The sequence below is a fragment of the Maylandia zebra genome, linkage group LG10 (genome assembly GCF_041146795.1).
Source record: "Maylandia zebra isolate NMK-2024a linkage group LG10, Mzebra_GT3a, whole genome shotgun sequence".
Classification (NCBI taxonomy): domain Eukaryota; kingdom Metazoa; phylum Chordata; class Actinopteri; order Cichliformes; family Cichlidae; genus Maylandia; species Maylandia zebra.
Window position 1 is genome coordinate 6,263,903 of NC_135176.1, and position 25,819 is coordinate 6,289,721.

General features: G+C 38.6%; 1 protein-coding gene across 1 annotated transcript; it reads right to left on the reverse strand.

The window, feature by feature from the left end:
- Nucleotides 1–291: 291 nt before the first annotated feature.
- vps11 (VPS11 core subunit of CORVET and HOPS complexes) lies at nucleotides 292–25,581 on the reverse strand. The gene is made up of 16 exons (XM_076888937.1): nucleotides 24,915–25,581; nucleotides 22,170–22,314; nucleotides 21,948–22,083; nucleotides 21,700–21,863; nucleotides 18,332–18,579; nucleotides 17,929–18,130; nucleotides 17,650–17,801; nucleotides 17,207–17,393; nucleotides 16,909–17,052; nucleotides 15,469–15,666; nucleotides 15,204–15,365; nucleotides 9,017–9,150; nucleotides 5,798–6,000; nucleotides 5,491–5,662; nucleotides 1,000–1,222; nucleotides 292–829 (listed from the first exon to the last, which is right to left on the reverse strand). Exons 1-16 carry the CDS (start codon nucleotides 25,091–25,093, stop codon nucleotides 665–667), a joined length of 2,814 nt encoding a protein of 937 aa, XP_076745052.1. The 5' UTR covers nucleotides 25,094–25,581; the 3' UTR covers nucleotides 292–664.
- Between the last annotated feature and the right edge of the window lie 238 nt (nucleotides 25,582–25,819).

A 25,819-nucleotide genomic window follows, 5' to 3' on the forward strand; every position in this document is an offset into this window, starting at 1 on the left:
CACAATGGCTGTTTTAATGTCTTCATGTGTGATTTTAATATATACCCTATAGAAATCCGCATGCATGCATGGAAGTCAGTTGCAAATTACTACCTGATGTAGGAAATAGAATTAGTGGTTTATAAGGTGCTTGTGTACAAAAGCTGCGTGCCAAGTCCAAATGATGAACACTTCAAAGCGAACAACATACATCTACATACTCAGAATGCCATAAACAGTAATGTCAAAGAGCAATGTTGACAGTTTAAAGGTTACAGAGCACACAACACAAAATATGTCAGGAAGCACTGAAACACTTAATGACGACTTTATTTTCAAATGTAATGCTCAGGTTATAGTGCCAGGCGTAATTTCAATAAAGATCAATGGCTGACTTGTTTTTGATTGCTATGTGCAAGACAGTACATACACATACACGCATTAGCTAAAGCCTCCAACACGTGACTATTCAAATCACAGTATGACCATTTTAAAACACAAATGTAGGCAATTTCCAGTCATTGGCCCAAACTGAAACAATTATGTAAAAAGGACCATCAAAATTACTAAAAGCAGGTGGCTTTAATTTCTGATAAATAAAGGGGGCAACACATGCAGCATCTTGTCCTGAACCTGAATAAGATGTAGCCTCTCAGGTAAAATTGAGATTGTAAATACAAGATTTCTAGCTGTTTCTCTTGGTGTGGATGAGAAGGTCCCTCTGCAGGTTGACTTCCAGATTCCCTACAGATTTGCTGCCAGGTGGGTCAGTAACTAGGGTCAATTTGTTGAAGACTCCTCGGCCAAAATAGTCAGCTACCACAGAGAATCCATCGTTAGAGCTGCGTAACTGTAAACCAGAGCAAAGACAAAAGAAAACTTGTATTTTCCAATATTCCTGTAGTTTTCAAATAAGCTTTTTAAATAACAAAAGCAGGTTATTAGACAATATTAAAGCAGACCACGCACATATTCAACATGAACACGTTCTTTGTCTTTTGGTGTACGACTTATTGTTACCTGTCTGTTGAAGTGATCGTGCAAATCGCGTTTTTGGTCCTGGGCACGCAGCATGTCCATGACTTTTCGGTTTTCTGGAGTGCAAGTTGGGCACTCCGCCTCGCTCTCAGCATAGCTTTCAAAGCAGTGTTGGTGGAAGGAGTGGCAGCACAGGAAGTGAACAGATGGCAGGTCCAGTGGGCTGTTGCACATGTTACACTTTGTCTTCTGGAATATCTTGGCACTGTGTGGAAATATTAAGTTTAAGATTTATGGTCATACTTGGCAGTTTCTATAACTCTACAGCACTCTACTGACATGAGCAGTAAGAGATAAGTTGGGTGCATAAGTAAATAGATGGTGACAATATTCTTTGTTATTTTGCTGATGTACACTACAATAAGATTCATACATCTTACAATAGAAAGAAACATGATCGAGATGTGACTGGAGTCCAGACTTTTGAGTTTAATTTAAGGGGTTTACCAAAAATACCGCATTAACAGTTTCAGTTACTTTCATAATCTCAATGGGAAAATTAGTTCTCAGATACAAAATTGTGCTTGTATCGTGACATCAGAAGTTCATTACAAGTACTCAATCTGCGCATAGTAACTATTTAAAGGAATTTTTAAGTTGTCCACAGAGGTGTTGATATACTGTGCTGTGAAAAAGTAGGTGCCTGGGTACTGATTTCTTATCTTTTGAATATTTGTCAGATTTACATGTTTCAAACTAATTTTATTAAAGACAACCCAAACAAATACAACATGCAATTTTAAATTATTATTTCATTTATCAGGGTAAAAAAGCTATCCAAACCTATCTGGCCATATAGAAAAGTAACTGCCCCCTAAAAATAATAAGTGGCTGTGCTACCCTTGACAGTTGGAGCTGGAACAAGCAACAGTAATAACAGGCAAATTGCTATGGAGGAATTTTGCCCCACTCTTCTTTCGAGAACCATTTTTGTTCAGCCACATTGGAGGGCTTTCACACATAATCTGTCCAAACTTTGACTAGGCTACTACAAAACCACCTTTTATTCCTCAGGAATTATGAGGTGGACTTGTTGTTGTGTTATCTTTGTTGCATAACCTAACTCCACCTGAGCTTCAGGCCACAAACTGATGGCCAAATACTCCTTCAGAATTTTAGAATAGAGAGCAAAATTCAAGGTTCTATTAACTACAACAAGTCATCCTGAAGCAACAAAGCAGCTGCATACCACCACCATGTTTGTTTGTAGGTATGATGTTCTTTTTGTGAAATGCTGTGTTAGTTTCATACCAGATGTAATAGGGCAGAAACTTTCCAAATAGTTCAACTTTTCTCTTGTCGGTCAACAGAGTATTTTCTGCAAAATCTTTGAGATCATTGTGTAAGATGAGTCTTTGTTCCAAGGAGGGGGTTTCTGCCATTTTTGCCATGTCTGTTTTCCAATCCCAAAAGCCTTACAAATGGCTTTGTAACCCCTTCCAGACTGATGTCAAAACTTATTTCTTCTGTGAACTTTTACTTTGTCATTTAAGTGATTTTCTTTTAATTTAATAGGTGTTTCACTAATCAGACCAGGGTGTGTCTAGTGAAACTGAACTCATCTTTCCAAAAATGTGGTTACAGACAATTAATGATTTCACATTTGGTAGTGATTTAATTAATTAAATCATCATTTCAAAACTGTATTTTGTATTTACTCAGGTTATCTTTGTACTCACTCAGAAACATGTAAGTGTGACAAATACGCAAAAACAAAGTAAAATCAAAAAGGGGGTAAACACTTTTTACACAAGCTACAGAGAAGGAGCAGAGTAGGAGAAAGACAAAGAGTGTGACACAAAAATCAATAAATCCTTAAGGGGAGAGTTTTGCATCACCAAAACACCTAGAAAATAGGATGTGACCAAGTTCAGAAAACAAGTTTTACTGTCAAAGTCAACAATAAAAGACTTCTTCAACAATATTCAAACAATTTACCTCAATATGAAAACCTCTGTTTACACTTATAAACAACAAATTTATATATGAAACTAAAATGAACTAGCAGACACATAAGAGATGGAAAGCCAGTAACACTTCATCATACACCACCATCAGCTGTGGTGAACACAGTGAAAGCAACTCAAGCACATTTCAAGGTAAATAAATGGAATGATCCAAATATTCCTCTTGTTTTTGAAATGAAGTCAAAACAGCAGAAAGAACCACAAACAAGCAGCAAGTCAGCAGGAAGTCCAAAGAATTTGGCAATTTACAAGGATTTCAGATTTCACTCACTTGAAAGCATACAAGTACTGAAAATAAAGCAGGTGTAACGGTGGGATTTGGCATGTTATTGCAGCTGCTCTCAGCTGCCATACCTTTTTGTGCCAGGTCAAAATATGGTCAATAAACTTACAGCCGGAATGAAATTATATGCCTATTCAAGGATTTAGCCACTAGGATGTGAAGGAAATGGGTTTGAGAGCCTCCAGGTGTATTAAACTGTCCTCAATCAGGGCAAGGCTGTGAGACGCAGAGTTTTGAAAGAAGAGGCCACTCAAGCATCTCTGGGGTTCTGCTTCCCTCCTCTTGTTTATTTGGAAATTATTATTATTTTATGTCTCATCAATTAAACACTGAGCTGTTCGCGGGGTGAGGAACCACAACTCAAGATTGACTGGACCAAGTGAGCTGGCCTAAATCTTAAAAATGGAAGCCTGGTTCGTGACTTTACAACGAGGGTCGCTGTCCAGGTAAGCCCACACTTCTTTCCATGTCTTGTCGACAATATCTTGTACCTGGTACGTGCAGTGTCACTGGTACGTGCAGTGAATGTTAGTTAGAAAGCACTTAGAAAATGTGCTTGTGAATGCACAAGTTGTGTAAAGCGCTTTGAGTGCTCAGTAGAAAAGCGCTATATAAGAACCAGTCCATTTACCATTTACCATTCACTCTGCGGATTGTCGCTAGAGTGATGCGAAATTAATCTTTATGCACATAGACACAGATTGGCTTGGCAACCATGACACTGCAGTTCAGGTTGTTCTCTCTCAGTATTCTCCCTCAGATGCTTAGGACCTTATAGCAGCAGACACGACTCTCCTCACCATTACACGAACATCAGGTCAGTTTGTCAGAGCTACAGTTGGATTTTTACACAATTTAGTAAAGTTCACAGTGGAAGCAGTCAGAATGGAACAAATATCTGAGAAATGTATCTACTGCAAGTTGTTTGGAAATGTCCCAGAAAATGACCTGAATGTGAGATCTGCAAAATTCCTATCTGATGAAGTTTTTGATATTTACGGACACTTTTCTTCCCAGTATCAGCTGAACACATCATGAACAAAGAGCAGTCTGAGACTGTGTAGTAGGGCTGCCACGATTAGTCGACTAGTCACGATTACGTCGACTATCAAAATCGTCGACGACTGATTTAATAGTCAACACGTCGGATTAGGTAGGATTTAAGAGTGTAATAACGGACTGAAACAGAAGATTGCAGCACTGCATGTACAAGGATGCCAGCTGCCGTTGTACCCCGAAGAAGAAGCTGTGTCCCAGAATTCATAGCGCAGCCCAGCTCAGTTTCAAACAATGGCGGCAGCTAGTTAGTTTTAATATTACTCTTATTATTTTTTCTGGGTCACAAAATAAACATTTAACATATTTTCAGGCGAGAATGTAACTGTGTAAACCTCAAATATCTGCTCAGTTTATCAAGACACCACATATTTTCAAAAGCGCTCCGACGTTTTCGGAGACGTCTGTTACCCACTAGCTCAATAGCTAGCCGGGGGCAAGGCTCACTAGAGCCCATGAGAACAGCGGACTCCCGGCAAATCGTTTTCAAACCCACCGCCGTCTTTCGCTACTCAGGTTAAACATATATAAGTCACTTTGATAACTTAAAAATGTTATTGTTTGGCTTTTTTTTAGTATTTTATTTGTTCCTGAGCAAAATCGGTTTGGCTGAGATGAAAGTTATAGTTTTTACACAGCTGAATAAACGTCAAGCAAACAACTGATTATCAGAAGTGTGAGATGCTGGAGAATATACTCCGGTGTCCTGTTATATTTTAGATAGCAAGGAGTTTATTAAACTTCACCGAAACAATCTGCAAATTTCATTAAAATTTAATAAACTATCATCTTGTCTTTATTTTTAGTTAGCACATACCTTAAACACTTAAAGCTGTAAGCTAATGATAGTTATATAAGAGCAGACGCATGCTGGTGCAATAAGCTGTACGTTTTACGTCCAATGGATGCATGATCTGATTAGTCGACTAATCGCAAAAATAATCGGCGACTAGTCGACTATCAAAATAATCGTTTGTGGCAGCCCCACTGTGTAGCTCCCCCTAAGCTGAAATAGAGTCGGACAAATACACAGCAAGCAAATCACATAAACCCTCTTAGCAGGGTTAAAAATAATTGTTACTTTCCAAATACTCATAGGCATGGACTTGATGTATTAGCTATGAAAGAGTTACGTTTACAGAAAATCCCATCCTTTATGTGACCAACCTTGTTTTGAGCTCCTGGATTTCTGAGCGAAGGTGAGCCGTTTCATCGCGATACTGTCGGATTTTCCGTTCATCATCCTCAATCTGTTGGTTCTCTCTAAGCAATTTGTTGATGAGGTAGTCTTTGATGACGGAGAGAGTGGCTGTCGAGTTGTGGGCTAATGTTTGCACCACTACAGCAACAAAAGAAAAAAAAATATGACACCTTTAAAATTACATTCAACTGACATGATCTTTACCTGAACCTATACTGTAACGTGTGGATCACACTCTAAACAACCAATGCATGAAGATAAAAATGTACTTACCAAGTAATGGAGGCATCAGGTTGTTTTGATCAATGTGATGTAGGACCTCACTGATATAAGTTTTGCAGTCTTCTTCCTTTCTGGCAAAGTATCCCAGCGCCTGCTCCCAAAGGCAACACTCTTGGTCCCCATAACTTTTGCAGGCCTCCACTACTTTTCCATACTCCTCATTCTGCATGTGGTAGTGCATAATCTGCTGGTACCTGCATACAAATGTCTCCAGTTAGTGATAAATAGTAAGATGTTCTAGCTTTACGCAGGGCTTTTTTTCCCGTTTTAAATAGAGCAACAAACTATTTTTCTAGGCTACACGAACAGCTTACAAATGAGTGAGACACCATTTCTGCTTTAAAGTGTGAGTTTATATAAGCAACACAGCACTTTCAGAAAGACATGTATTGTAATGAAAAGTACTCTCCGCTGCTGAGTAATCCATTATTGTAAATTTTAATGTTATTAGGAAATGATCAGACAAACAAGGGTTTTTGGGGAATACTGTTAAATATTCAGATCTAGAGTCTGATTAAAGTGCTGTGTGTTTGTTTTTTGTTTTTATTTTTAACATTATGAGAGAACCCAATTCAGTTTAATAAAAGATTAAAAGCTACATTAAGGCTGTGATTTTTAGTATCTGCATGGATGTTAAAATCACCCACAATAATTATTTGATCTGAGCCGAGCACTAAATCAGATAAGTCTGAGAAATTAGATAGAAACTGAGTAAAGGCTAAGTAGATGACAGATAGCAAATAAAACTGTTTTTTGGGGGGGTTGACAAGATTAAGCATCAGGCTTTCAAATTAATTAAAACTGTCTGGGTCTTTGGTTTATTAATAAGCTGGAGGGGAGGATTGTTCCCAGTCCCCTGATAGTTAGAATGGCTTGGGGGTGTTGATTCATTTAAGCTAACTCCTGCTGTAACCAGGTTTCTGTAAGGTAGAATAAATCGATTTGTTGATCAATTATTAAGTCATGTACTAACAGAGAAGAGAGAGACCTAATATTTAATAATCCATATTTTACTGTTTTACTCTTTGGTGCAGTTATGGATGCTATATTGTTTCACAGTGGTTGTTGGTGTCTGTAGCTTCATATGTGTCAAAACAGAATCATCAATAACCATAATTTGGGCAAAAACAATTGATTGCGAAATCAACAGGGCTTCTGTTTAGAGCCATCCTCCTCACCATCACCAGGAAGTCATTTTTAAGGAAGGGAAATGGAAAGGCTGAAGTATGCCAAACTGCACAAGAGCTGGACTCAAAACCAGTGCCAGCGAGTCTTATATATTTCTAGGACATTTTTTATGATGAATTCCTTTGTGGTTTTCTTTTTTTGGTTCAAATCATCATCGGTATGTACAGACAATTTTTCAAGAGGCCTCGAGAACTATTCCTGAAGGCTACTTAAAGAAGTGACAAGTCTGCCTAAGACAGCTCAGGCTGTGTTGTAAAGAACAAAAGTACTCTTGCCAAATATTGACTTAAGGTTAATCACTGCAAATACAGTGGTCCCATGCTATAACGCTGTTCAACTTTCGCTGATTTTTTTGTGTGTGCAATTTTTTTTTTTTCTTTTCAGTGCATCGTGTTCTGCATCTTGCTCGGCTGTAGACCATTGTCAATCGATCTCCTCCCTGCTGTATCTCCTGCACAGTACAGAATGTGTTCGGCTTGTCAAACTTACAGAAATCTTTGATCGCTGGCAGTGTGACTATGAAGTGCTGTACTGTATGTTTGTAAGTTTTCTCCCCAACAAACACAACAATGTCGACGAAACGTTTTGCACCGTGAAAGGCACCTGCAGGTGCCTTTGTTTTCATTCTATAATACTGGACTTCTTTTTCTACGAAGGTTTGAACTTTGAGAGTGTTTAAACAAGAGAGAAAAGCGTGAAAATGTTCATGCTTGTCGGAGAAAAGTGTATAAAGTGTGTAGTGAGGGTTTTACAGCCTTAAAAGACCTGTAATAATTGTAAAAAATAAAGTTGACTACTTTGCGGATTTCACCGATCGCAGGTTATTTTAGGGAACATAAGTCCCGCATTAAATGAGGGACTTCAATTTTTTCTAGAAAAATAAAAAGGAATGAGAGATGACTCATTCCTCTCATGACAGATCACAATGTCATCTGGAAACACAGTGCAAGTCAGTACAACAAACAATCCTTACCACATTGTGTAGGACATCCTAGCTATGATTTGATGCATGCTGGGGCACTTTTTAAAACTTTTAAAACTTTATCTAGAAGGACATTACACAAAGGAAAAAGTCAAGTTAAATCAGCTAATTGCTCTAACTGTCTGGTATGCAGCCATGCTGGTACAGCTGTAACTCACAAGTCAGACCATTTATCAATTTGATGGAATGAGTTTCAGTTTCTTACAGATAATTATCCAAACCATCACCCCAAAGAGAAGATCCAAGTATGGGGTTGGACTTAAAAGCTTGAAAGGAATTATCATGTTTTCACAAGAGACTGGAACAAGTAAATTACATCAGTTTTATAAAAAAGCAGTAATTTTACACAGGCAGGATCACCAACAAACAAACCATTATTTGTCACATACACAATCATACACAGTACAACATGTAGTGAAGTGTTTGTGTCCGAGCTGTGGACAGGCTGCAGACGTAGCCACGCCATTCCAGGGCTTGGTATTAGCATAGGTAGGTAACAGGAGTGACCTATAAGCATCTTTTGCTGACGTACACATAAGCTGAGGATGTATAATAAAGCATCCTTTATTGATAAAACATCCTTCAGTGATGTGTAACAATGATCCAATGTTTTGTTACACCTCATTAGACGAGATATATTGATGAAAGCTGAGTGTCTTTTTAAGTGATTCATGACTAAAATTCCCCTCAGTTAGGTGGCTCTGGTGAAAAGATTGCATCATGCACTATACCTACACTATATCTGAATCCAGACCCAGATTTAGAAATGATAATTATTACATATTACTACTGTGTTAGATTCAATAATATGTTAGGGTTATGTTTAAAACATAAATTAACTCATAATGAGTGCATTCGCATCATTAATATTCAACCACAAACAATGACACAATGACTTTATTTACTGAACTAAACTGGCTTCTGCTGATACTGACACATCTTACAGCTTTCATTCGGTTTTACCTATCACACTAAAACAGTGAATAATGAGATGTTGTGAGGTGGTGCTTGATAAGTATTCAGACTGTTTGCTCACTTACAGTTTGCCTTTCTCATACAGGTAGAGGATGCCTTCTTTGAAGTTGTGCATCTGGCACAGGACAAGGGCCTTGTCAAACACAGTGTTGTCACTCCTCAGTAGCAACACAGCTTCCCCCTGCAGGACCTTCTTTCTCTGCCAAAAAGAAAAACAGAATGAGAAGCAGAATATTACATATTCAATAAATATTGAGCTTTATTAGAATAACGTCAAATGCACACAGCAGTTGCCTCGAAGCACTGAAATGTAATATGTTTGTTTTTGTTAAACACTACTATAATGAACTTTAAATCAAACATTCAGATCTGCAGATTATCTGCTTTAATTCAAGTGGTTTAACAAAAGTTTTGCGTGAAATGTTTATGAGTTAAAAGTGTTTTAGTCACTTACTCATTTTCTGAACAAAATAACATTATTTTTAATGTAATATGTATAAAATTGATTCAAGTGTTTTGCAGTTAACCGTTCAGTTGCTGCCTTTAGTTTTTTCCTCAGTAACTAAAAAAAAAATGCTTTGTTGGATTGAGATCAGGTGACCAAACACTTGGGTAGCTTTTGTATAACGCTTTAGGTCATTATCCTTTTGCATCATGAAGTGCTAACCCATCCGTTTCGCAGCATTTGACTGAATCTATGCAGAGAACATAGCCTTGAACACTTCATTTGAATTCAATTCAAGAGTTATTAAATTTAAGAGTTATTAAATTTAATAGTGATGTATAAACTAGAGAAGTGTGTAACTAGTTGACTAGATGACTGATTGTCGTTGTTGTTACGAGATTTACTAATAATTTAATCTAATTGTTAATAATTTTTATTGATGCACAATTCTGGTAAAATGATGTATCCTAACTGTTATGCTGCCATGTACGACCAGATGAAGATGGAGCATCGTTTTTGAGAAGCACCATGAATCTGTTAGTCTAGGCCTGATCTTTTTGTTAACACCATTAGAATGAGATTGTGCATACAAGCAGTGGAAATGAGAGTACAGTGGTCCCTCATTTATTGCGGGATTTACGTTCTAAAAAAACCTGCGATAAGTGAAATCCGCAGAGTAGCCAAGTGTATTTTTTATAATTATAGATTTATTAATTCTGTAAAACCCCTCACTACACACTTTGTACACTTTTCTCAAACAGGGAAGAAAATTTTCGCTTTTCTATCTTGTTTAAACACTCCCAAAGTCCAACCATTTGTGGAAAAATAAGTCCAGTATTATAGAATGAAACCAAAGGCACACCCACAGGAGTCGCCCAACGCTCTTCTAACAATTGTTAGAAGAGTGTCGGCTATGTCCGGGAACTTGGCCGATCAGTTGGATCAGGATCTGGCAAAGTGCAGGTGGTTTAGCATCTAGTGGGACGAGTCTGTGGACAGCAGCAGTAGAGCACGGCTGATGGTCTTTATCGGGTGGTATTTGATGGTTTCTCCACAAAAGAAGAACTTCTGACATTACTGCCGTTAAAGACAACTACGAGGGGAGTTGCCATCTATAACGCGGTGACGGAGTTTTTTGCGAAGAAAAAGGTACCGCTGGAAAAGCTGGTATCAATGACTACCGACGGAGCTCCTGCTATGATCGGCCGACATGCAGGATTCATCACTCACTGTAAAGGTGACACAGAGTTCCCAAACTTCATGCATTACCACTGCATCATTCACCAGCAGGCGTTATGCACAAAGGTGATCGGCTTCGAGCACGTCATGACTCCCGTTGTGAAGATCATAAACAGCATCCGCTCCAGAGCTAAACAGCACAGAACATTCAAGGTGCTATTGGAGGAGCTGTCAGCTGAATATGGTGACTTGCTACTACAAACGGAAATCCGATGGCTCAGCAGAGGATGGATTTTGCTTCATTTTTTGTCACTTTTGGGTGAAATCAAAGAGTTCATGCAATCCAAAGGGGAAGACACATCTCTGCTGGAGGACACTGAGTGGACACTTGACCTTGCGTTTTTAACGGACATTACTGGGAAACTGAACCATTTGAACTGTGAGCTGCAAGGTAAAGGTAAGACTGTTGCTGACATGATAAGTGCTTTAAATGGATTTAAAGCCCAGATGAGCATCTTCTCTGTGAATTTACAGAGAAAAAAGATGCTGCACTTTCCCTTTGTGCAGATGGTGCTGAAAGACAATGCTTCTGCATCTGAGACTTTTGACAAAGTTGCAGAAAAGTACACAAGTCATAAACCGACTTGGTCAAGAGTTTGAGAATAGGTTTTGTGACCTTGATCAGCTTGAGCCATGCGTGTCATTCATTTCCAATCCTTTCATGAATGTGGACACAACATGCATTGCTGAGAAACTAAGTTCAGTGTTCAGCTTGGATGCTGGACAGGTGGAAATCGAAATTGTAACATTGCAAAATGACCTCCACCTCAAAGCCTATGAGGGTACACCAAACTTTTGGTGCCTTGTTGACACAGAAAAGTACAGTGGTGTATGCACAGCAGCTACAAAAGTTGCCAGCCTGTTTGGTTCAACCTATCTTTGTGAATCAGCCTTTTCTGACATGAACTTCATCAAGTTCATGTCAGAACTTTATTTTTTGCCTCATTTTATTCTATTTACTCATCTTTTCTCCTTGTTACTATGTGGAGTGGTATATTCTGATTGTAAATTTGTTGTTTGGTTTGCGTTAGGACCGGAGATAAATGTTACTTTGTTCCTTGATTTTTGGTGCCCACTTGCAATATAAATTGGATTGTAGATAGGGGGCATGGTTTAATAAGAATATTTTCTTCTTCCTGCTCCTTTTCACACATGGTTGCAGTGCTTTACCGATAGAAAGTGTGGTTGGTTTGTCTGAAAGAACTAACTGTGGAAACTGTTGTACCAAGTGTGAAATAAATAAATGAAATGAAAGAACAAACACAGAACACGCCTATCTGATGCACATCTGCAAGACTCACTCAGAGTTGCAGTGTCAAGTTATACCCCAGATTACAACACACTGGTGAACAGCATGCAATGCCAGGTTTCCCACTAACAGACAAAGAAAGCCATACTAGATGTTCTCAGTGGCAACATTACAGTGTCATGTCAAAGTTGAATTTAATTATTGAAAAACAAATGTGTTTGTTAAGTGTAACATATGATAATTTGTTTTAAAATGCTGCAAATTTGGTGAAAAGTTCTGTAAAATGTGAAAGTTGATTTTTGTATGTTACATACATACAGAAATAATGTATGTAACAGTAGGGCTGCTCGATTATGGCAAAAATGATAATCACGATTATTTTCACTGAAATTGAGATCACGATTATTTGACGATAATTACTTAACCCTTTAAGACCTACTATAGAACCAAGTCCACCAGAGCTTATATTATTTTTTTACATGCTGTAGTGCCATTTGTGGGAGCATTTCAAGTTGCTATACATCAATACAACTGTTATAGCCCATATTTTAATAATATGTATGCATTAAGTCCATAGTAATTACATAAATTGCAAAAAAGTGCAATAAACTACAAAAAAAATTGAAAATCGCTTTTGTTTTGTTTACATATATTTCTACTTGGAGAAATTTAAGAGGTTTATCCCTCAAAACTTTAAATACAATAAAGTTGCAAAAAATAGTTTCCCACCACAGGAAATTTATTTTGAGTGTCTTCATAGTTTTATTTTGGAGATACAGCAATTTTTATATACTGCAGGAAAAACAAAAAACAATCCTATGATGCAAATTTGCAAAGAAAACAGCATGTGCATCATTTCACTGTGGGAAGTGTTACGAACAGCTGATAGGAACGGCAAAGCGTGTTTCTGGAATATTATGTTTTTGTTCCTGCAAGCGCTTTTTATGCAATTTTTGCAAAGCTATATGTGGAACGAAACCGTGACCGAGGACAAGCTGATGGCATAAGATGTGAGTACAACTCCTCCGGTTTCATATGCAAAACAAATTATTGCGCTAGCTTACACGGTTCAGGTTCTACAGGGATTTAACAATAGTTACGCAAAACGGAGCTTACTGCTCTGACCGGCTTTAAAGGGTTAACAATGACTTTAAAAAAATAATATAAAATAGTGTGCAACACCACTGAAGTTTTTTTTTTTTTAACTCTCTTTTCAACCAACGGCAGTCACTCTCCAAATAACTTCTGCTTAGCTTTCCGAGCTTCCCTCGGGTCCTCTTAATCAGCGGTCTCCAACCTTTTTTGCGCCACGGACCGGTTTATGCCCGACAATATTTTCACGGACCGGCCTTTAAGGTGTCGCGGATAAATGAGGGAGGGGCTAATAATCAGCTCAGTCATTTTTAATGATCGTTGAAAGCCCAGATCGTAATCGTGATTAAAATTCGATTAATTGAGCAGCCCTATGTAACAGTGCATAATTTGTTAAAATGTGTTAGTGGTAAGTAAAAATGTTGTAGAAGTGATCACTTCAAAATGTAAATACTTGCAGAGATTTATAGAAATAAAGTGTTGCATATTGATATTTATCCGTTTCCTACCTTGTTTCCTACTTGCATTCTTTATAATTATGGTGAAAAATAATTAACATAATCAGTGTCTTTACATAGATGAATATAATTAATTATTAATGATAACATATAATTAAAGATAAATTGAGGAAATTTGTTATTTCAGAAGTGTGTGTCAAACTGGTAGCCCTTCACATTAATCAGTACCCAAGAAGTAGCTCTCACTTTCAAAAAAGTTGGTGACCCCTGGTCTACAGCCAATCAGGACACAGAACACAATGTGCTGTTTAAAATAAAATTAAAAAAGCATGCAAAATTGCACACAAAAAAAAAAAAAAAAAAAATCAGCGAAAAAGCGAGGCTGCAAAAGGTGAATAGCAAGGGACCACTGTATAACTACTATATCCTACCAGGAGGAGACCCCCGGAGGACACCCAGGACAGCCTGTAGAGATTACAACGCTTGACTGGTATGGGAACACTTCATGTTTCCCTGGATAAGATGGAAGAGGTGGCTGGTGAGAGGGAGGTTGGTGGGTTGATGGCCAGACAACTAATTGTTTTGTCATTGATAGGGATGGGTACCGGTATCCGGTGCCATTATAGCACCGGTTCTGACATAAACGGTAGTAACCAGACCGAAAAGCAGCGCACATTTTGGTGCTTTATTTCAGTGCTTTTTTTTTCCCCTGACATGTCATACACTTTGGATTCTAGCCAATCATTTTACCTTTCCGAGGATAGTAGGCGGGCCCAGATACGTACGTTCTTTTAGAGCAGAGCTACAGATTAAAAATGCCCAAGGCGAAGCGGTCAAAAGTCTGGCTGTACTTCACAGCAAAAGATGCAAACTCAGCAGCCTGCAACAAGTGCTTTAAGCTGATACTGTGCAGAGGTAACTCCTCGAATCTGATGAAACACCTGGCGATGCATAGCATTTTGTTAAAAGCCGAGAAATGCGCCGGATTTGATAGCTTGCTGCGAGACCTCACACCGAGCACATCTACTGTGGGTGGGTTGCCCGTTATCAGACCCGGAGTTAGCAAAATCCCCCAAAAACCCGAAGAGTAGAGTCCTGGCCCCTAGCCCTGCCAGTGTAGCAGAAATGATGACGGATGATGATAGCAGCAGCAGCCGTTCTTCTCTGCGTGAGTAGCTTAATGTTGTTTGTGTGTGATTTACGTTGAGTAGGCTAATCACGTTATTACATTAATGCATGTAAGGTGAACTAGCAAACACCGTCGTAGTTACATGCGGCTGTCTTCTTGTTTGATGGCAGATACTCCCTTCACCAATGCATCAATTGTTAGATAGAAAGCACTTCAGAATAGAAAAATGTGCTGGTGTGAATAAGATTGTATAAAGCACTTTGAGTCCTCAGGCAGAGTAGAAAAGCACTATACAAGAACTGTGAGCATAACCAGTCCTTTGCGTCTTGCTACAAACCCTCTATATTTCCATTCATGAGAATCGGTTTCCGTTTCTTTTGGTACATTTTTAAGAATGGATCACATTTTCAATCATTTCGCCAATCCACAAGTTTTTATAATATTCCATATAGGTTTGTTTTGTCTAAATATTTATTGAAATGCTTTTATCCATATAAAAAAAAGTTTATTATAAGGATTCTTTCCTTGTTTAAAATAAATAAACAAGTAAATGAAAAACAATTTCCTGAAATGACAATTACACTCGATTTTTAAAATCTTCATGGCAGCTTGTATAACTGTCTAAATGTTATGCACTGACCTCAGGATCTTGTTCATGTGCCCAGTCTTGCAACCGTAGTTCCAGTAGTGTGTCATACACACCCTGGGGAGAACGGGGGTCCACCTCAATCATGTGCTCCAGGAAGGCTTTGAGCTCCCGAGGGTTATTGGCAAAAATCGGGATGAATTCCTCAGAGTTTGCCTAAAATACAAACAGTAGTGGAGGAGAATATTTCTGATAAACACTTCAAATTTATGATCAAAATTAATGATTATCTAGGAGAATAACAGTATTGCTCAGAGACCTTATTGACCACACTCCTGTCCAGGCTGTCTTTTTCAGCAGCGTCTCCACTGGGTTGGTAATTAGTGCATAAGCCCTTCAGGAGGAGCGTGGTACCTTCAGGGACATGGTGCATCAGTGTCTTGCCATAACGCTTCATGTTGCTTTCAGCTTGTTCAAAAGGCAGACGCCCAATGTAGCGCAGCCCTTCTTGATAATTCTGTGGGAAAATAATAACAACAAGCTTTTTATTATTTGTCACATACGGTATCATAGAGTACAATGTGTAGTGAAATGTTCTTGTGTTCGTACTGCGGACAGGCTGCAGACGTAGCCGCACCATTCCAGGGCTTTTTTTAGGTTAGCAAGAGGGGTCTAGCCTTACTGAATACTGGGTGGGAATCGAACTTGCAACTCCCGCTCCAAAAACGTGTAGTCTTACCACTAAACTATCAAGCTGCCACTCTCTGCCAAATATCCACTCTCCATTAGAAAGAGAGTTAATATGTTAAATACTATTTTATTTTTGATGTGGTATAAATTCCAAAATTCTAGCTGACTTTCTTCTTGAGTAATTGCATTCACAAGATTTTCAGAAAACTTGACATCTGACCTTACAGACACTAAAGTTACTAAAATTCCAACTTGTTTGAGCTTTTAATAGTAGACGCACCTATGAAATGAATTTGATAATACTACGTTGCCTCCTTCGGGTGTCCACACTGCCCGCCCAAGGTTGGGTGAGGACACTACCCCTCATTAATTGCCCTTATCTTAATTCCCCCTTTCAGATAAATAAAGTCTCTCTGATTCTGATTCACCTTTTACAGTGGAGGGGTAAAAAGGACAGGACTGTGCACAAGTTCACAAATAACTTTTACAATGTTAAAAGGTCTTAATTAGCTTTAAAAATTATTTTGACTAATCACCACCTTATATCAATAATAATCAGCCATGAGCTGCTCTAAGCAGTTGTCTAGCACTGCTTAGAGAATATAATACTATGGCTATGAACATAACAAACCAATTTGTGGGACCCACTCATAACAAAAATTTAGCGTCAGTAGATCCATTTTGCAAAGAAGTCCTGTAGTGGAATGGAAGAATTCTGAATGCAAATATCACAGTGATCGTAACCCAAATCCAAGATATACCTTACCTGAAGACCATCTCAATTCTAAGAGCACAAAAACAGTGAATGCAAGTCCAGACAGTCTAGGAACGTCATAGAAACAGAAAACTTTGAACGAAAAACAGACCAAAATCTTTCAGACAAGAACTGAAAGACTCTTAGTTGCTAATAAAAAAATGTTTACAAGTTGCAATGTTTGCCAAAGGAAACGTTAGTAATGCATTGGATGGCTTTTTAAGGTTAAGGAAAAAAAAAAAGAAGAGGACAATTCCTAGTAGCCCAGAGAAGTGATGAACATCTATCTCTAAAGAAAGGTTTGAACATTTGTACCTTCAAGTCCTCCAGCTGGATCTTTAGGTACCACTCGTGGTGCATATGTTTCTCAGCCAAGAAGACAGCGTGGCTGTGGTAGCCAGCCTGCCGGAGAACCTTGATGGCGATTTCAACATCAAAGTGTACTTCATTTTCACTGCTCTGTTTAAATACAGTGTGGGAAGACAACACATTTATGATATACCAACCATTATTGACTCTTGCCAATCTGGGTTTTAATGACAGTCCGAATTAAATAGCAGTCTTAATCATCAAAAGCCCAACACATCAGTGCTCACGTTCACCAGTCAGTCACCTTAATGAACTCTTCCAGCTTGGAACTGTCCTTGAGCTTGGTATAACAGTTGAGCAGCAGTGTAGTGTGATCTGCATTGGCCAGTGACTGCCTGTGCAGGGCTTGCAGATAGGCTGTCAGATTGTGGATCCTCTGTGCATCTAGAAATTTCCTGATGACATATGATGGCTCCAGCTTCCCAATGGTGCTGTGTGAGAAAACAATGTATTTTTAAGAGGGATTTTATTAATGGCTCATTTGATCTGTAATGTATATATCACTAAATATGTTCAGTGATTAAAACACTTGAAAATTAAGAAATAATAATAATATCATCATTCAATAATGAAATTTCTCAATTTCAGCACTTGCTATCTTTGCACTCTTTTCAATAAATTGAGCCTTTGAATAATGGCAAAACTCATTCTCATCCAGCAAGTTCCAGTCCTGGCAAATGCAATTACCGAATATACTGCTGAATGGCACCGTCGTGGTCCCCCTTAAGGTACAGGTGATCACCATATTGTCTGAAGATATCTGATACTCCATCACTGTCCAGGTGCTGACTCTTAGCCAGGTTTATGGCCATCACAAACAGATTCTTCTTAAACAGCATCTTTAAAGACAAACATTCAGGTAAAAGTTATTCTACCTGAATAACTAGATTTATAGATGATTCAATTCACTGTTCATCACTGCTTTTAAACAACTCCTCAATCAGCAGTTACAGAGACTGAACTGACCTCCAGTTTGGTCTGTGTGTCTTTCTCCTGGAGAACAAACATTTTTCCATCTCTAGTCAGAATGTAGAAGGAACCCCACTCTGCTACCACGTCAATGACATCATCAAAAGAGGCACTGTAGGCAATGAATTTGTTGTCCAGGTCATAGATAGTTAGCAGCTGTTTGTCTGATGGCGAGCTCTCTCCACTACTGAAGCATGTCCTGAATTAAAAATGAATAGAATCATTGTCTCATAGGACATGTATTTTTGTAAGTCACCTGATGAATATGGATTATTGAATTAAGATTTGTGATTTAAAGATGGCTTTGAATAACGGAATATTAAAATTCAATATTCTCTTCTTTCAGATGAAATACTCCGTGAATATTACTGTCACCTCATTCTTTCAGTCCTGTTCTTACTTGTTGGGTGACTTTACATCCCTTATGAGTAAAAACAGATATCCACGGTGCCAGTGGGCCAATAGCTTGTGTCCATCAAAAGCAAAACAGGGCCCTCGTTCATCAGGCTGATACAGGTACACACATTCTTCACCAGCTACAATGAACTGAGAATCCTGGGATGGATCTGCCAGGGATGAGCAGCGCAGTGCACAGCCGTGTGTATCCAGCTCCACTTTTGGATACTCCTTGATGGACAGGGTGTAACACTAAACAAATAAAGATGACAAAGAGTACTTCAAAAGACTGAAAGACTGTATGCTCACCTTCAAACTATGAGAACATTCTCTTTAAAACCTACAGGATAAACAAGGTAATCCAATATAAAACCGAAATGAGCACACCTTTGTTTAATATCACTTAAATGTCCAATACTTCAAATAATCTCAACTCTTATGAACAATAAAAACATTTAGACAACATCAACACCACGTTTACTGCATGTGTTCTTTTTGGCTCCACATGATGATTGTCAGCCTTTGTAATGACAGAACATTAAGATCACTGACCAATTAAATCCCCAGTGGGAACAAAGCCGCATCAGTAAACCATTGAAAAGACAATACAGACTCTGCACAATCTAGCACTCAATAATAGATGGGTATGTGTCTTGATACACGCTCAATAATCCGAGAAATTAATTAATGGCCAACAAACAACAATCTCTGAATCACTGAGGGGGACTAGGTACATCTTTCACCATCTTACAATACCGTGATCCCCCAACTATATGCAAATAGTATTCATGACTTAAGGTCATGACAACTGATATATTAATGATCATGAAACTGATATTGTGGCTGAAAGCTATGCAGTAGTGCTGATTTTGATTGTTCTTTTAATAACTCTGAAGACATCACTTGGGTGAAATTTTTCTTCTACCTCCTCTTTTCTCCATTATATATCCAGGTGAATTGAATCAACTTCTTAAGATGGCTAAGTGCTATAGATATTGCATAGTATCACAAAAACATATTTAATCTTTGGCACAAAAGTGAAAGATTAACCTTTAGTCATTTCTGCGGGACATTTAAAAACAACAGCTGGTGACCAAATTGCTGTACCAACCTTTTTTGCGCCACGGACCGGTTTATGTCCGACAATATTTTCACGGACTGGCCTTTAAGGTCTCGTGGATAAATGCAACAAAATAAAACCAGTACACCCCCCCCCCCCCCCCCCAAAAAAAAAAAAAAAAGATTTATTCATAACACACAGGAAAATCCCAGGGACACCGAGTTAACGATAAAAACTATTAAAAAAAACCCCAAAAAACAATAAAATCCCTGAAAACCATAAATTTCACACCCGAGCCTCAACTCTCACAGCCCGGTACCAAATGACTGGCCTGGGGGTCAGGGACCGCTGCTGTACATGTAATATATTCTAACAGCATAAATCACAGAACAAAATAACAGTATAAGATAAAATGAGAAAGCACGAGTAAAAAAACAACACAAAAAAAAGTCGTCTGAACTCATTCTGATTTGAAAGCAGAGAATAAAAATTAGTTTTCAAATGGGTTTTGAAAGCAGCTGATGTGGGAGAGTTCCTGATCTGAAGGGGTAGTTCGTCCACAGTTTCAGAACACAAATTGCAAAGGCCCAATCCTTTAATCTGGACCTCTGGATGGCGAGGAGAATTTGCTCAGCAGACTGTGTGGTTTTTTTTGTTTGTTTTTTACTGTGGGTCCTGTACTTTTTTGATATTAGTAAATGTAAACCTTCACTTTTAAATCTTACATAAAAGCAGGGCTCTAGAGTGCGACCAATGTGGTTTCAAATGCGACCAAATTTTTTCAATGGTACGACTGAAAAAAGCATCCTAGGTCACACCGGTGCGACCAACAGCTGTTCAAGTCTCCGTGTGGTCAACAACATACACACATTATGCCCCTATCGTGGTCTAAACCAATCAGAGATAGTCAAGGGTGGGACCTCTCTGATTGGCCGTGGTCCAGATATTTCTGTAGTCCTTCATGTGTACGTTTGAAAGTGCAGGTGTATAGAGGGAGGTGAGTAGCTTGAATAAAGCGATATCGATTCATTAAATCCTGAATCAACTTTTAAATATAAATGTATTTTGCCAGAAATGCCAGAATCTGAGGTTAAAGATCACAAAACTATTTCAACAACCACCAAACAGCAAATGAGAACAGGTAAACGGATTCCACACAAAGACGTAAACACAGAGCACGGACCCGGCGCATCAGCTTTCTCTTACTCGGCTTTCTCACCCGACGGCCCATACAGGGACACGCCGTTGGGGCTGAAAGCCAAGAGCTCACTGATTCTGATGCGTCGGTGGGTTCGCCCTTTGTGTTTATGTCTTTTTTGCGCTAGATTCTGAGCTGCAGGTTTTGTCTCTCTCCAACCAAAATTCACTGAACCAGCAGCAAAAGAAGATCCAAACTACGCTTCACATTTGAAAAATGTCTTCATTAATTCGCTCTAACTTCTGCTATTTTGCTTCCACCACGAAGCAAAACGGCATTATTCATACCGTTGTTTACAGCGCTGTTGGCCGCTATATATATATATTTTTTTTTTTTTGTTTGTTTGTTTGTTTGTTTGTTTTGTTTGTTTTTAATAACTCAAATGAGCCTCGGACAAGAGAGCCTAATTTCTGCTGTTCAATACTAAAGAAACTACACTTTTAAAATTATGCAAAATTGCAGAATATTTTTAAGGTTATATAATATAAAAAGCCAGGCCAGGAAACTCTGCTTCATGTTTTTCTGTTTTATCCTCAATTATTTTGACACAAAAGCATCTGCTGTGATGCTCACACCTCTGATGAAGTCTCACAGTGTCAGTACTGATAGATGATCAGAATTATAATATTTCTGTATGTCTGAGGCAAAATTGAATCGAATCAGCAAACAGCTCATCAGAGGAGGCAGAGATGATGATTAAGTTTAACATTGTCTACAATACTAGTACTAATACTTTTTTGGCACTTTAAGCACAAGCACTTTTTCAGTAACTTATCTTTCTTGTAGAACTGTGCTCCAAATAAAGAACGTTGTGCTGACAAGATTGTTAGTTAATCATTTACAAATGAATATTGTCTATATGGACAGCAATTTTCCCCACAAAAAAGTGAACATGTAAAACTGCAGTGTTAAGCGGTGCAGTTGAAAAATTTGGGTGCGACTTAACTTTTGTTAAGTAACCGTGGCTAAAAGTTAGTCTAGATCCCTGAATAGCAAATGCCAAAGTGTTCAACTTTGAACGAATGTAGCGACTGTTAGGTCACTTCCATTAATTGACATTTCAAAGATATTGCACAGGATGGTCCTCATTTCTGTATAGCACATGGTGACTTACGTAGACTTTCTCCAGGGTGGCAACAAACAGATGGGTAACTTTTGCTACTTGGCGGAAGGCGAGGCCAGTGACAGGGCTAGCTCCCTCATGCAGAGTCAGAGTTTTACTGTGACGATCTCTGGTGATGTCACCTTTGGTCAAAACCACACTGCCATCCGTGAAGCCTGCCAGGAAACACAGAATCTGCTATAACCTTTCAGAATGACGACTGGGTCAGTAGACCAAAAGAACCTTTCTTCGAGTCTTACCAATTGCCATAAAGTTCAGGTTTTCGTGCACACTGAGGCAAGAAACTTCAGTTGGTTTGTTGCCTGGAATTGCAGGAAATATCCTAGTGCAGAGAGGATTTCCACTGTCCCTCTTGTCCAGGTTCCAGACCTTTACCTAAGAAATAAGAATTATTCAGTTTAGCAGTGGTTTCTGTATGTGTGTTTTGAAAATGAGACTTCTCTGGGAAACATCAGACTTACTACAGGGTTTATTCCATGTTCATCCTGACCCACTGACACAAGGATGCTGTGTTGCTTAAGCTGGTAGAGATGTGTAACTCGCAACTTGTAGGCCTGAAAAGACATCAGCTGCAAGGAGCGCATCAAAAGCCAGATCTTACCTTCCATATGTAACACTACAAAGGTTAAGGATAAATATATTTACAAAACAATTTCTAAAATACAAAAAAGCTGTTTATAAAATTGCTGCAAAATTAATTAAAAAAAATACCCCATCCTTTTCTCTTTTCAATATACTTACATAAATGTATATGCTTACATACTATATGCACAGTATATTTTATTTTAATATTATTCATCAAGACCTGGTTCCAAGTAATTTCACAAGTTATATTATATTGTGAAAGTGTCATACTCCTTTCCTTTGTAGTTTCATACTTGTGACTGATGAGGAAATACCTGAATTTATTAATAAATCTAGGCCTTCTGCCTGTCATCTTAACCCACTTCAACTCAAGTGGAAGTCCTGTTTATCCCCTCTCCTGACGTTATTCACTCTTGTCTAATTTAACTGTTCCGCTCTTAAAACAATTGTGATAATTCCAACACTTGAGGAACCTGGTGCAGACCCTTTCACCTTAACTACCTTTTCTTTCAAAAGAAAAACTTACTATCACCTTACTAGACAATGTTTAACCTGTTTAAACAATTGCAGTCTCGTTTTCAGCCACAGAAACTTAAGATCATTTATGATTTTAACTATACTTGTGCTGCTCCAGTTGTCAGTGGTTTTTTTCCACGTGGGTCTTTCTTAGATCACCATTTTATTATTTATGTTTTGGTCAGATTTTTACTCAATTTCATTTCTATGCCAATGACATAGAAATGACATAGTTTCATGGCCATTCAATTGAGTTCCGCTGTCTCAACTTTTTCTCTCACTAAAACAGATGTTCTTCTAGTAGAAACCAAAAATCTCTATGTGTACTGAAATTAGGGCTGTTCGATATAACGATATATATCGGATGACAATATAAAAACGTCTATCGTTTCATTTTACGCTATGGTTTGTTTCCAGGCGTGGCAAAATAAACTGTTTACGGCTATATTTTGTCATCGTTTTGATGGTCACTGTAGTGGCTATATTAATTTCTTAAAGTTCACTCTTTCTCTTATATTTAATATAACCACACTATGGACGGACAAGCGCCTGTTTTTATGCATTGTTAGCAACAATGACGGTATAACCATCGCGTGTCCGCTTGTTTATTTTCCACATAAACCTTTCACAATAAAGCTCAAGATCCTGTTGAGACTTTTCAAAATAAACTGAATCACTTGAAAGACTATGCAGAGTATTTACGGATGAGAAGCAAAAAAAAGAGCCGTCAGGTGCTAAAAAATAAACCTTATACTCAAACGTTAGAATAGGCTTTTCCCAGCAGCAGGCTGTGTAATAAATACTTACACAAAAAATGGCGGCCGTTACAACTTATGTCTAAAAATGTATAGTTTCATACAAAGGTTAAAAAACTCGCCTCCAGGTAAACAACGCCCAGCTGGAAACACTTCACGCAAGTCGAGCTGCCCGAGATTCACAGAATTACAGAAAATGTTACATTTTTGTGGTTTATATCGTTATCAGGATGATAGATGTCTTATATCGGGATATGAGATTTTGGTCATATCGCACTGCCCTAGCTGAAATTCTCTAATCTTTCCTCCCTCCCAGGTTAAAATTATATCAGACCGTCTGGAGATTTACATTTATGTAGTTGGCTAAGCCCATCCCTTACAGCTCTTGTTTATGCTCTGGTTACAGTAAATCCATCCTCTCTGGCTGACCACAGACACCTCTATTGCCTTAAACCTTCCAAAATGTTGGTGATCATGTCATTACCAGAAACACTTTCAGAGACCATGTGTACTCCTGTCATTCAACTGGCATCATGTAAAATAGTGAATCAATTTTAAGATTCTGCTTCTTAATTGAACTTTTTCCACAGTCTTGCAGTTTCATGATTTTCTGAACATCTCAGTTGAGTGGCCCCTAATCTTTGGAGCTGTCTCCCGCACCACATTCCCAACATTTATTTAACATCTATTCATCTTAAAAGATAGTCTTAAAACACATTTTCATTCCAAGGTGTGTCTTAAAAGGTGCATATTAAAAAATATATTATTTATGTAGATACAATGGATATAGGCGGATACTAGGCCAGTATTAATCATTTTCTAAAGCCCTGTGGGTCTCCATCGGAAACCCGTGCAAGGCGGTTATAATAAGCTCGATTAGCATCTAACGTGCTGGTGTGCATGTCAACCCTTTCTGTTGTACACTATTTTTTACGAACTTTACGCGGCTTTTCCCTTACTTTTTCTTGCTGGAATAAACACGATGACTAACTACAAGTTCCCAGTAAAGCTAAAGATTAAGTGGGAAATACGTAAAATGTAGCTTTAGACGGAAAGAAGTCCACGAGGGTTCGTGCAGTCTCAGACAAGCAGTCGAGCCTCAACTCCAACGATAACGTATACATTTGCATGTAGCTTGATATGGCGCAGAAAACGAAGCCAGCCTAGCTCTGTCGCCGCCTACAACCTACTGCTTCAATAACCTGCAAAGACAATAGTTACTTATCTCGAAGATATGCTCTACATTACCTGAATTAAAATTTTACTGTCACGAATTCTGGGTTATTTAGCGTCAGTTATCAGCAAGCTAGCATCACATCAGCTAATGTAGCTAACTGTTGCCATTTAAGGATATCTCCGAGAACGATATGACCCCGACCGGAGTCAGAAGCCGAGATCCCTTTTGGGAGAAGAAAGTTTTTCCCATTGTCATCTGGGTCCTTCACCGTATCCTTATCAAAGAAGACAAATTTCCTCCACTGTAAGAACGCTGCCATTTTGTTAGTATTTGCAGACTGGGGTGTTGTCATGTGACACGTGAGTCACATGACCAAATCGCTGGTTCTCCATTTCCTGGCTATAGCAGGCATGAGGCAGACCTCTGGGCCCTATTTCAGGAAGCCGGTTTAGAAAACTCAGAGTGAAAAACGATACTCAGGGTTGAGTAACCCCGAACTGTCCAACTCGGAATATTCGGTTTCAGAAAGGCTGATAACAAGTAGTTCAGTCAACGCGGAGTTGCTTTAACCCCAAGTTAAGCGCGCGCACGAGGATACATAAAGCCCTGATTAGTGGAGCACAGATTAAGCGAGTCACCATGGAGACGGAGGGAAAGAAGGCGCGGTCAATGTATTTTACAGCGCTTGAGGCCGAAATTCTGATGGCAGCATATGCCGATAACATGCAAATTCCGCGGAAAAAAAGTAACACAGGCTCAGCTGCAAAAGAAAGGGAGCATGCATGGCAAAACATAGCCGACAGAGTCAATGCGTGAGTGTTAATTTAAACATTGATCTAGGGATTTCCACCCATTTAACACGTTATTTTATTATATTTTATTTTTTATTTCATACATTTTATTTTGTGACGTGATGTGAGCGCAGGTGCAACCCAACAGGCCCCAAACGTTCCTGGCAGCAAGTAAAAATGAAATATAAAAATATAGTCCAAACAGGTGGTGTAATTGTATTATGAGCCATAGTGCTTGGTCTGTTTGTCCGATGTAAATCGATTGCAGTTAGAGGCTACATTAATTT

Excerpts from the sequence above, each read along its gene's own strand:
- vps11 (XM_076888937.1), bottom strand. The coding sequence starts at position 25,093 with ATGACAACACCCCAGTCTGCAAATACTAACAAAATGGCAGCGTTCTTA. Across the intron at positions 17,394-17,649 it reads GCCATTCAGCAGTATATTCG|CACCATTGGGAAGCTGGAGC; the intron begins GTAATTGCATTT and ends TTTCTCACACAG. Across the intron at positions 5,663-5,797 it reads CCTGATGCCTCCATTACTTG|TGGTGCAAACATTAGCCCAC; the intron begins GTAAGTACATTT and ends TTGTTGCTGTAG.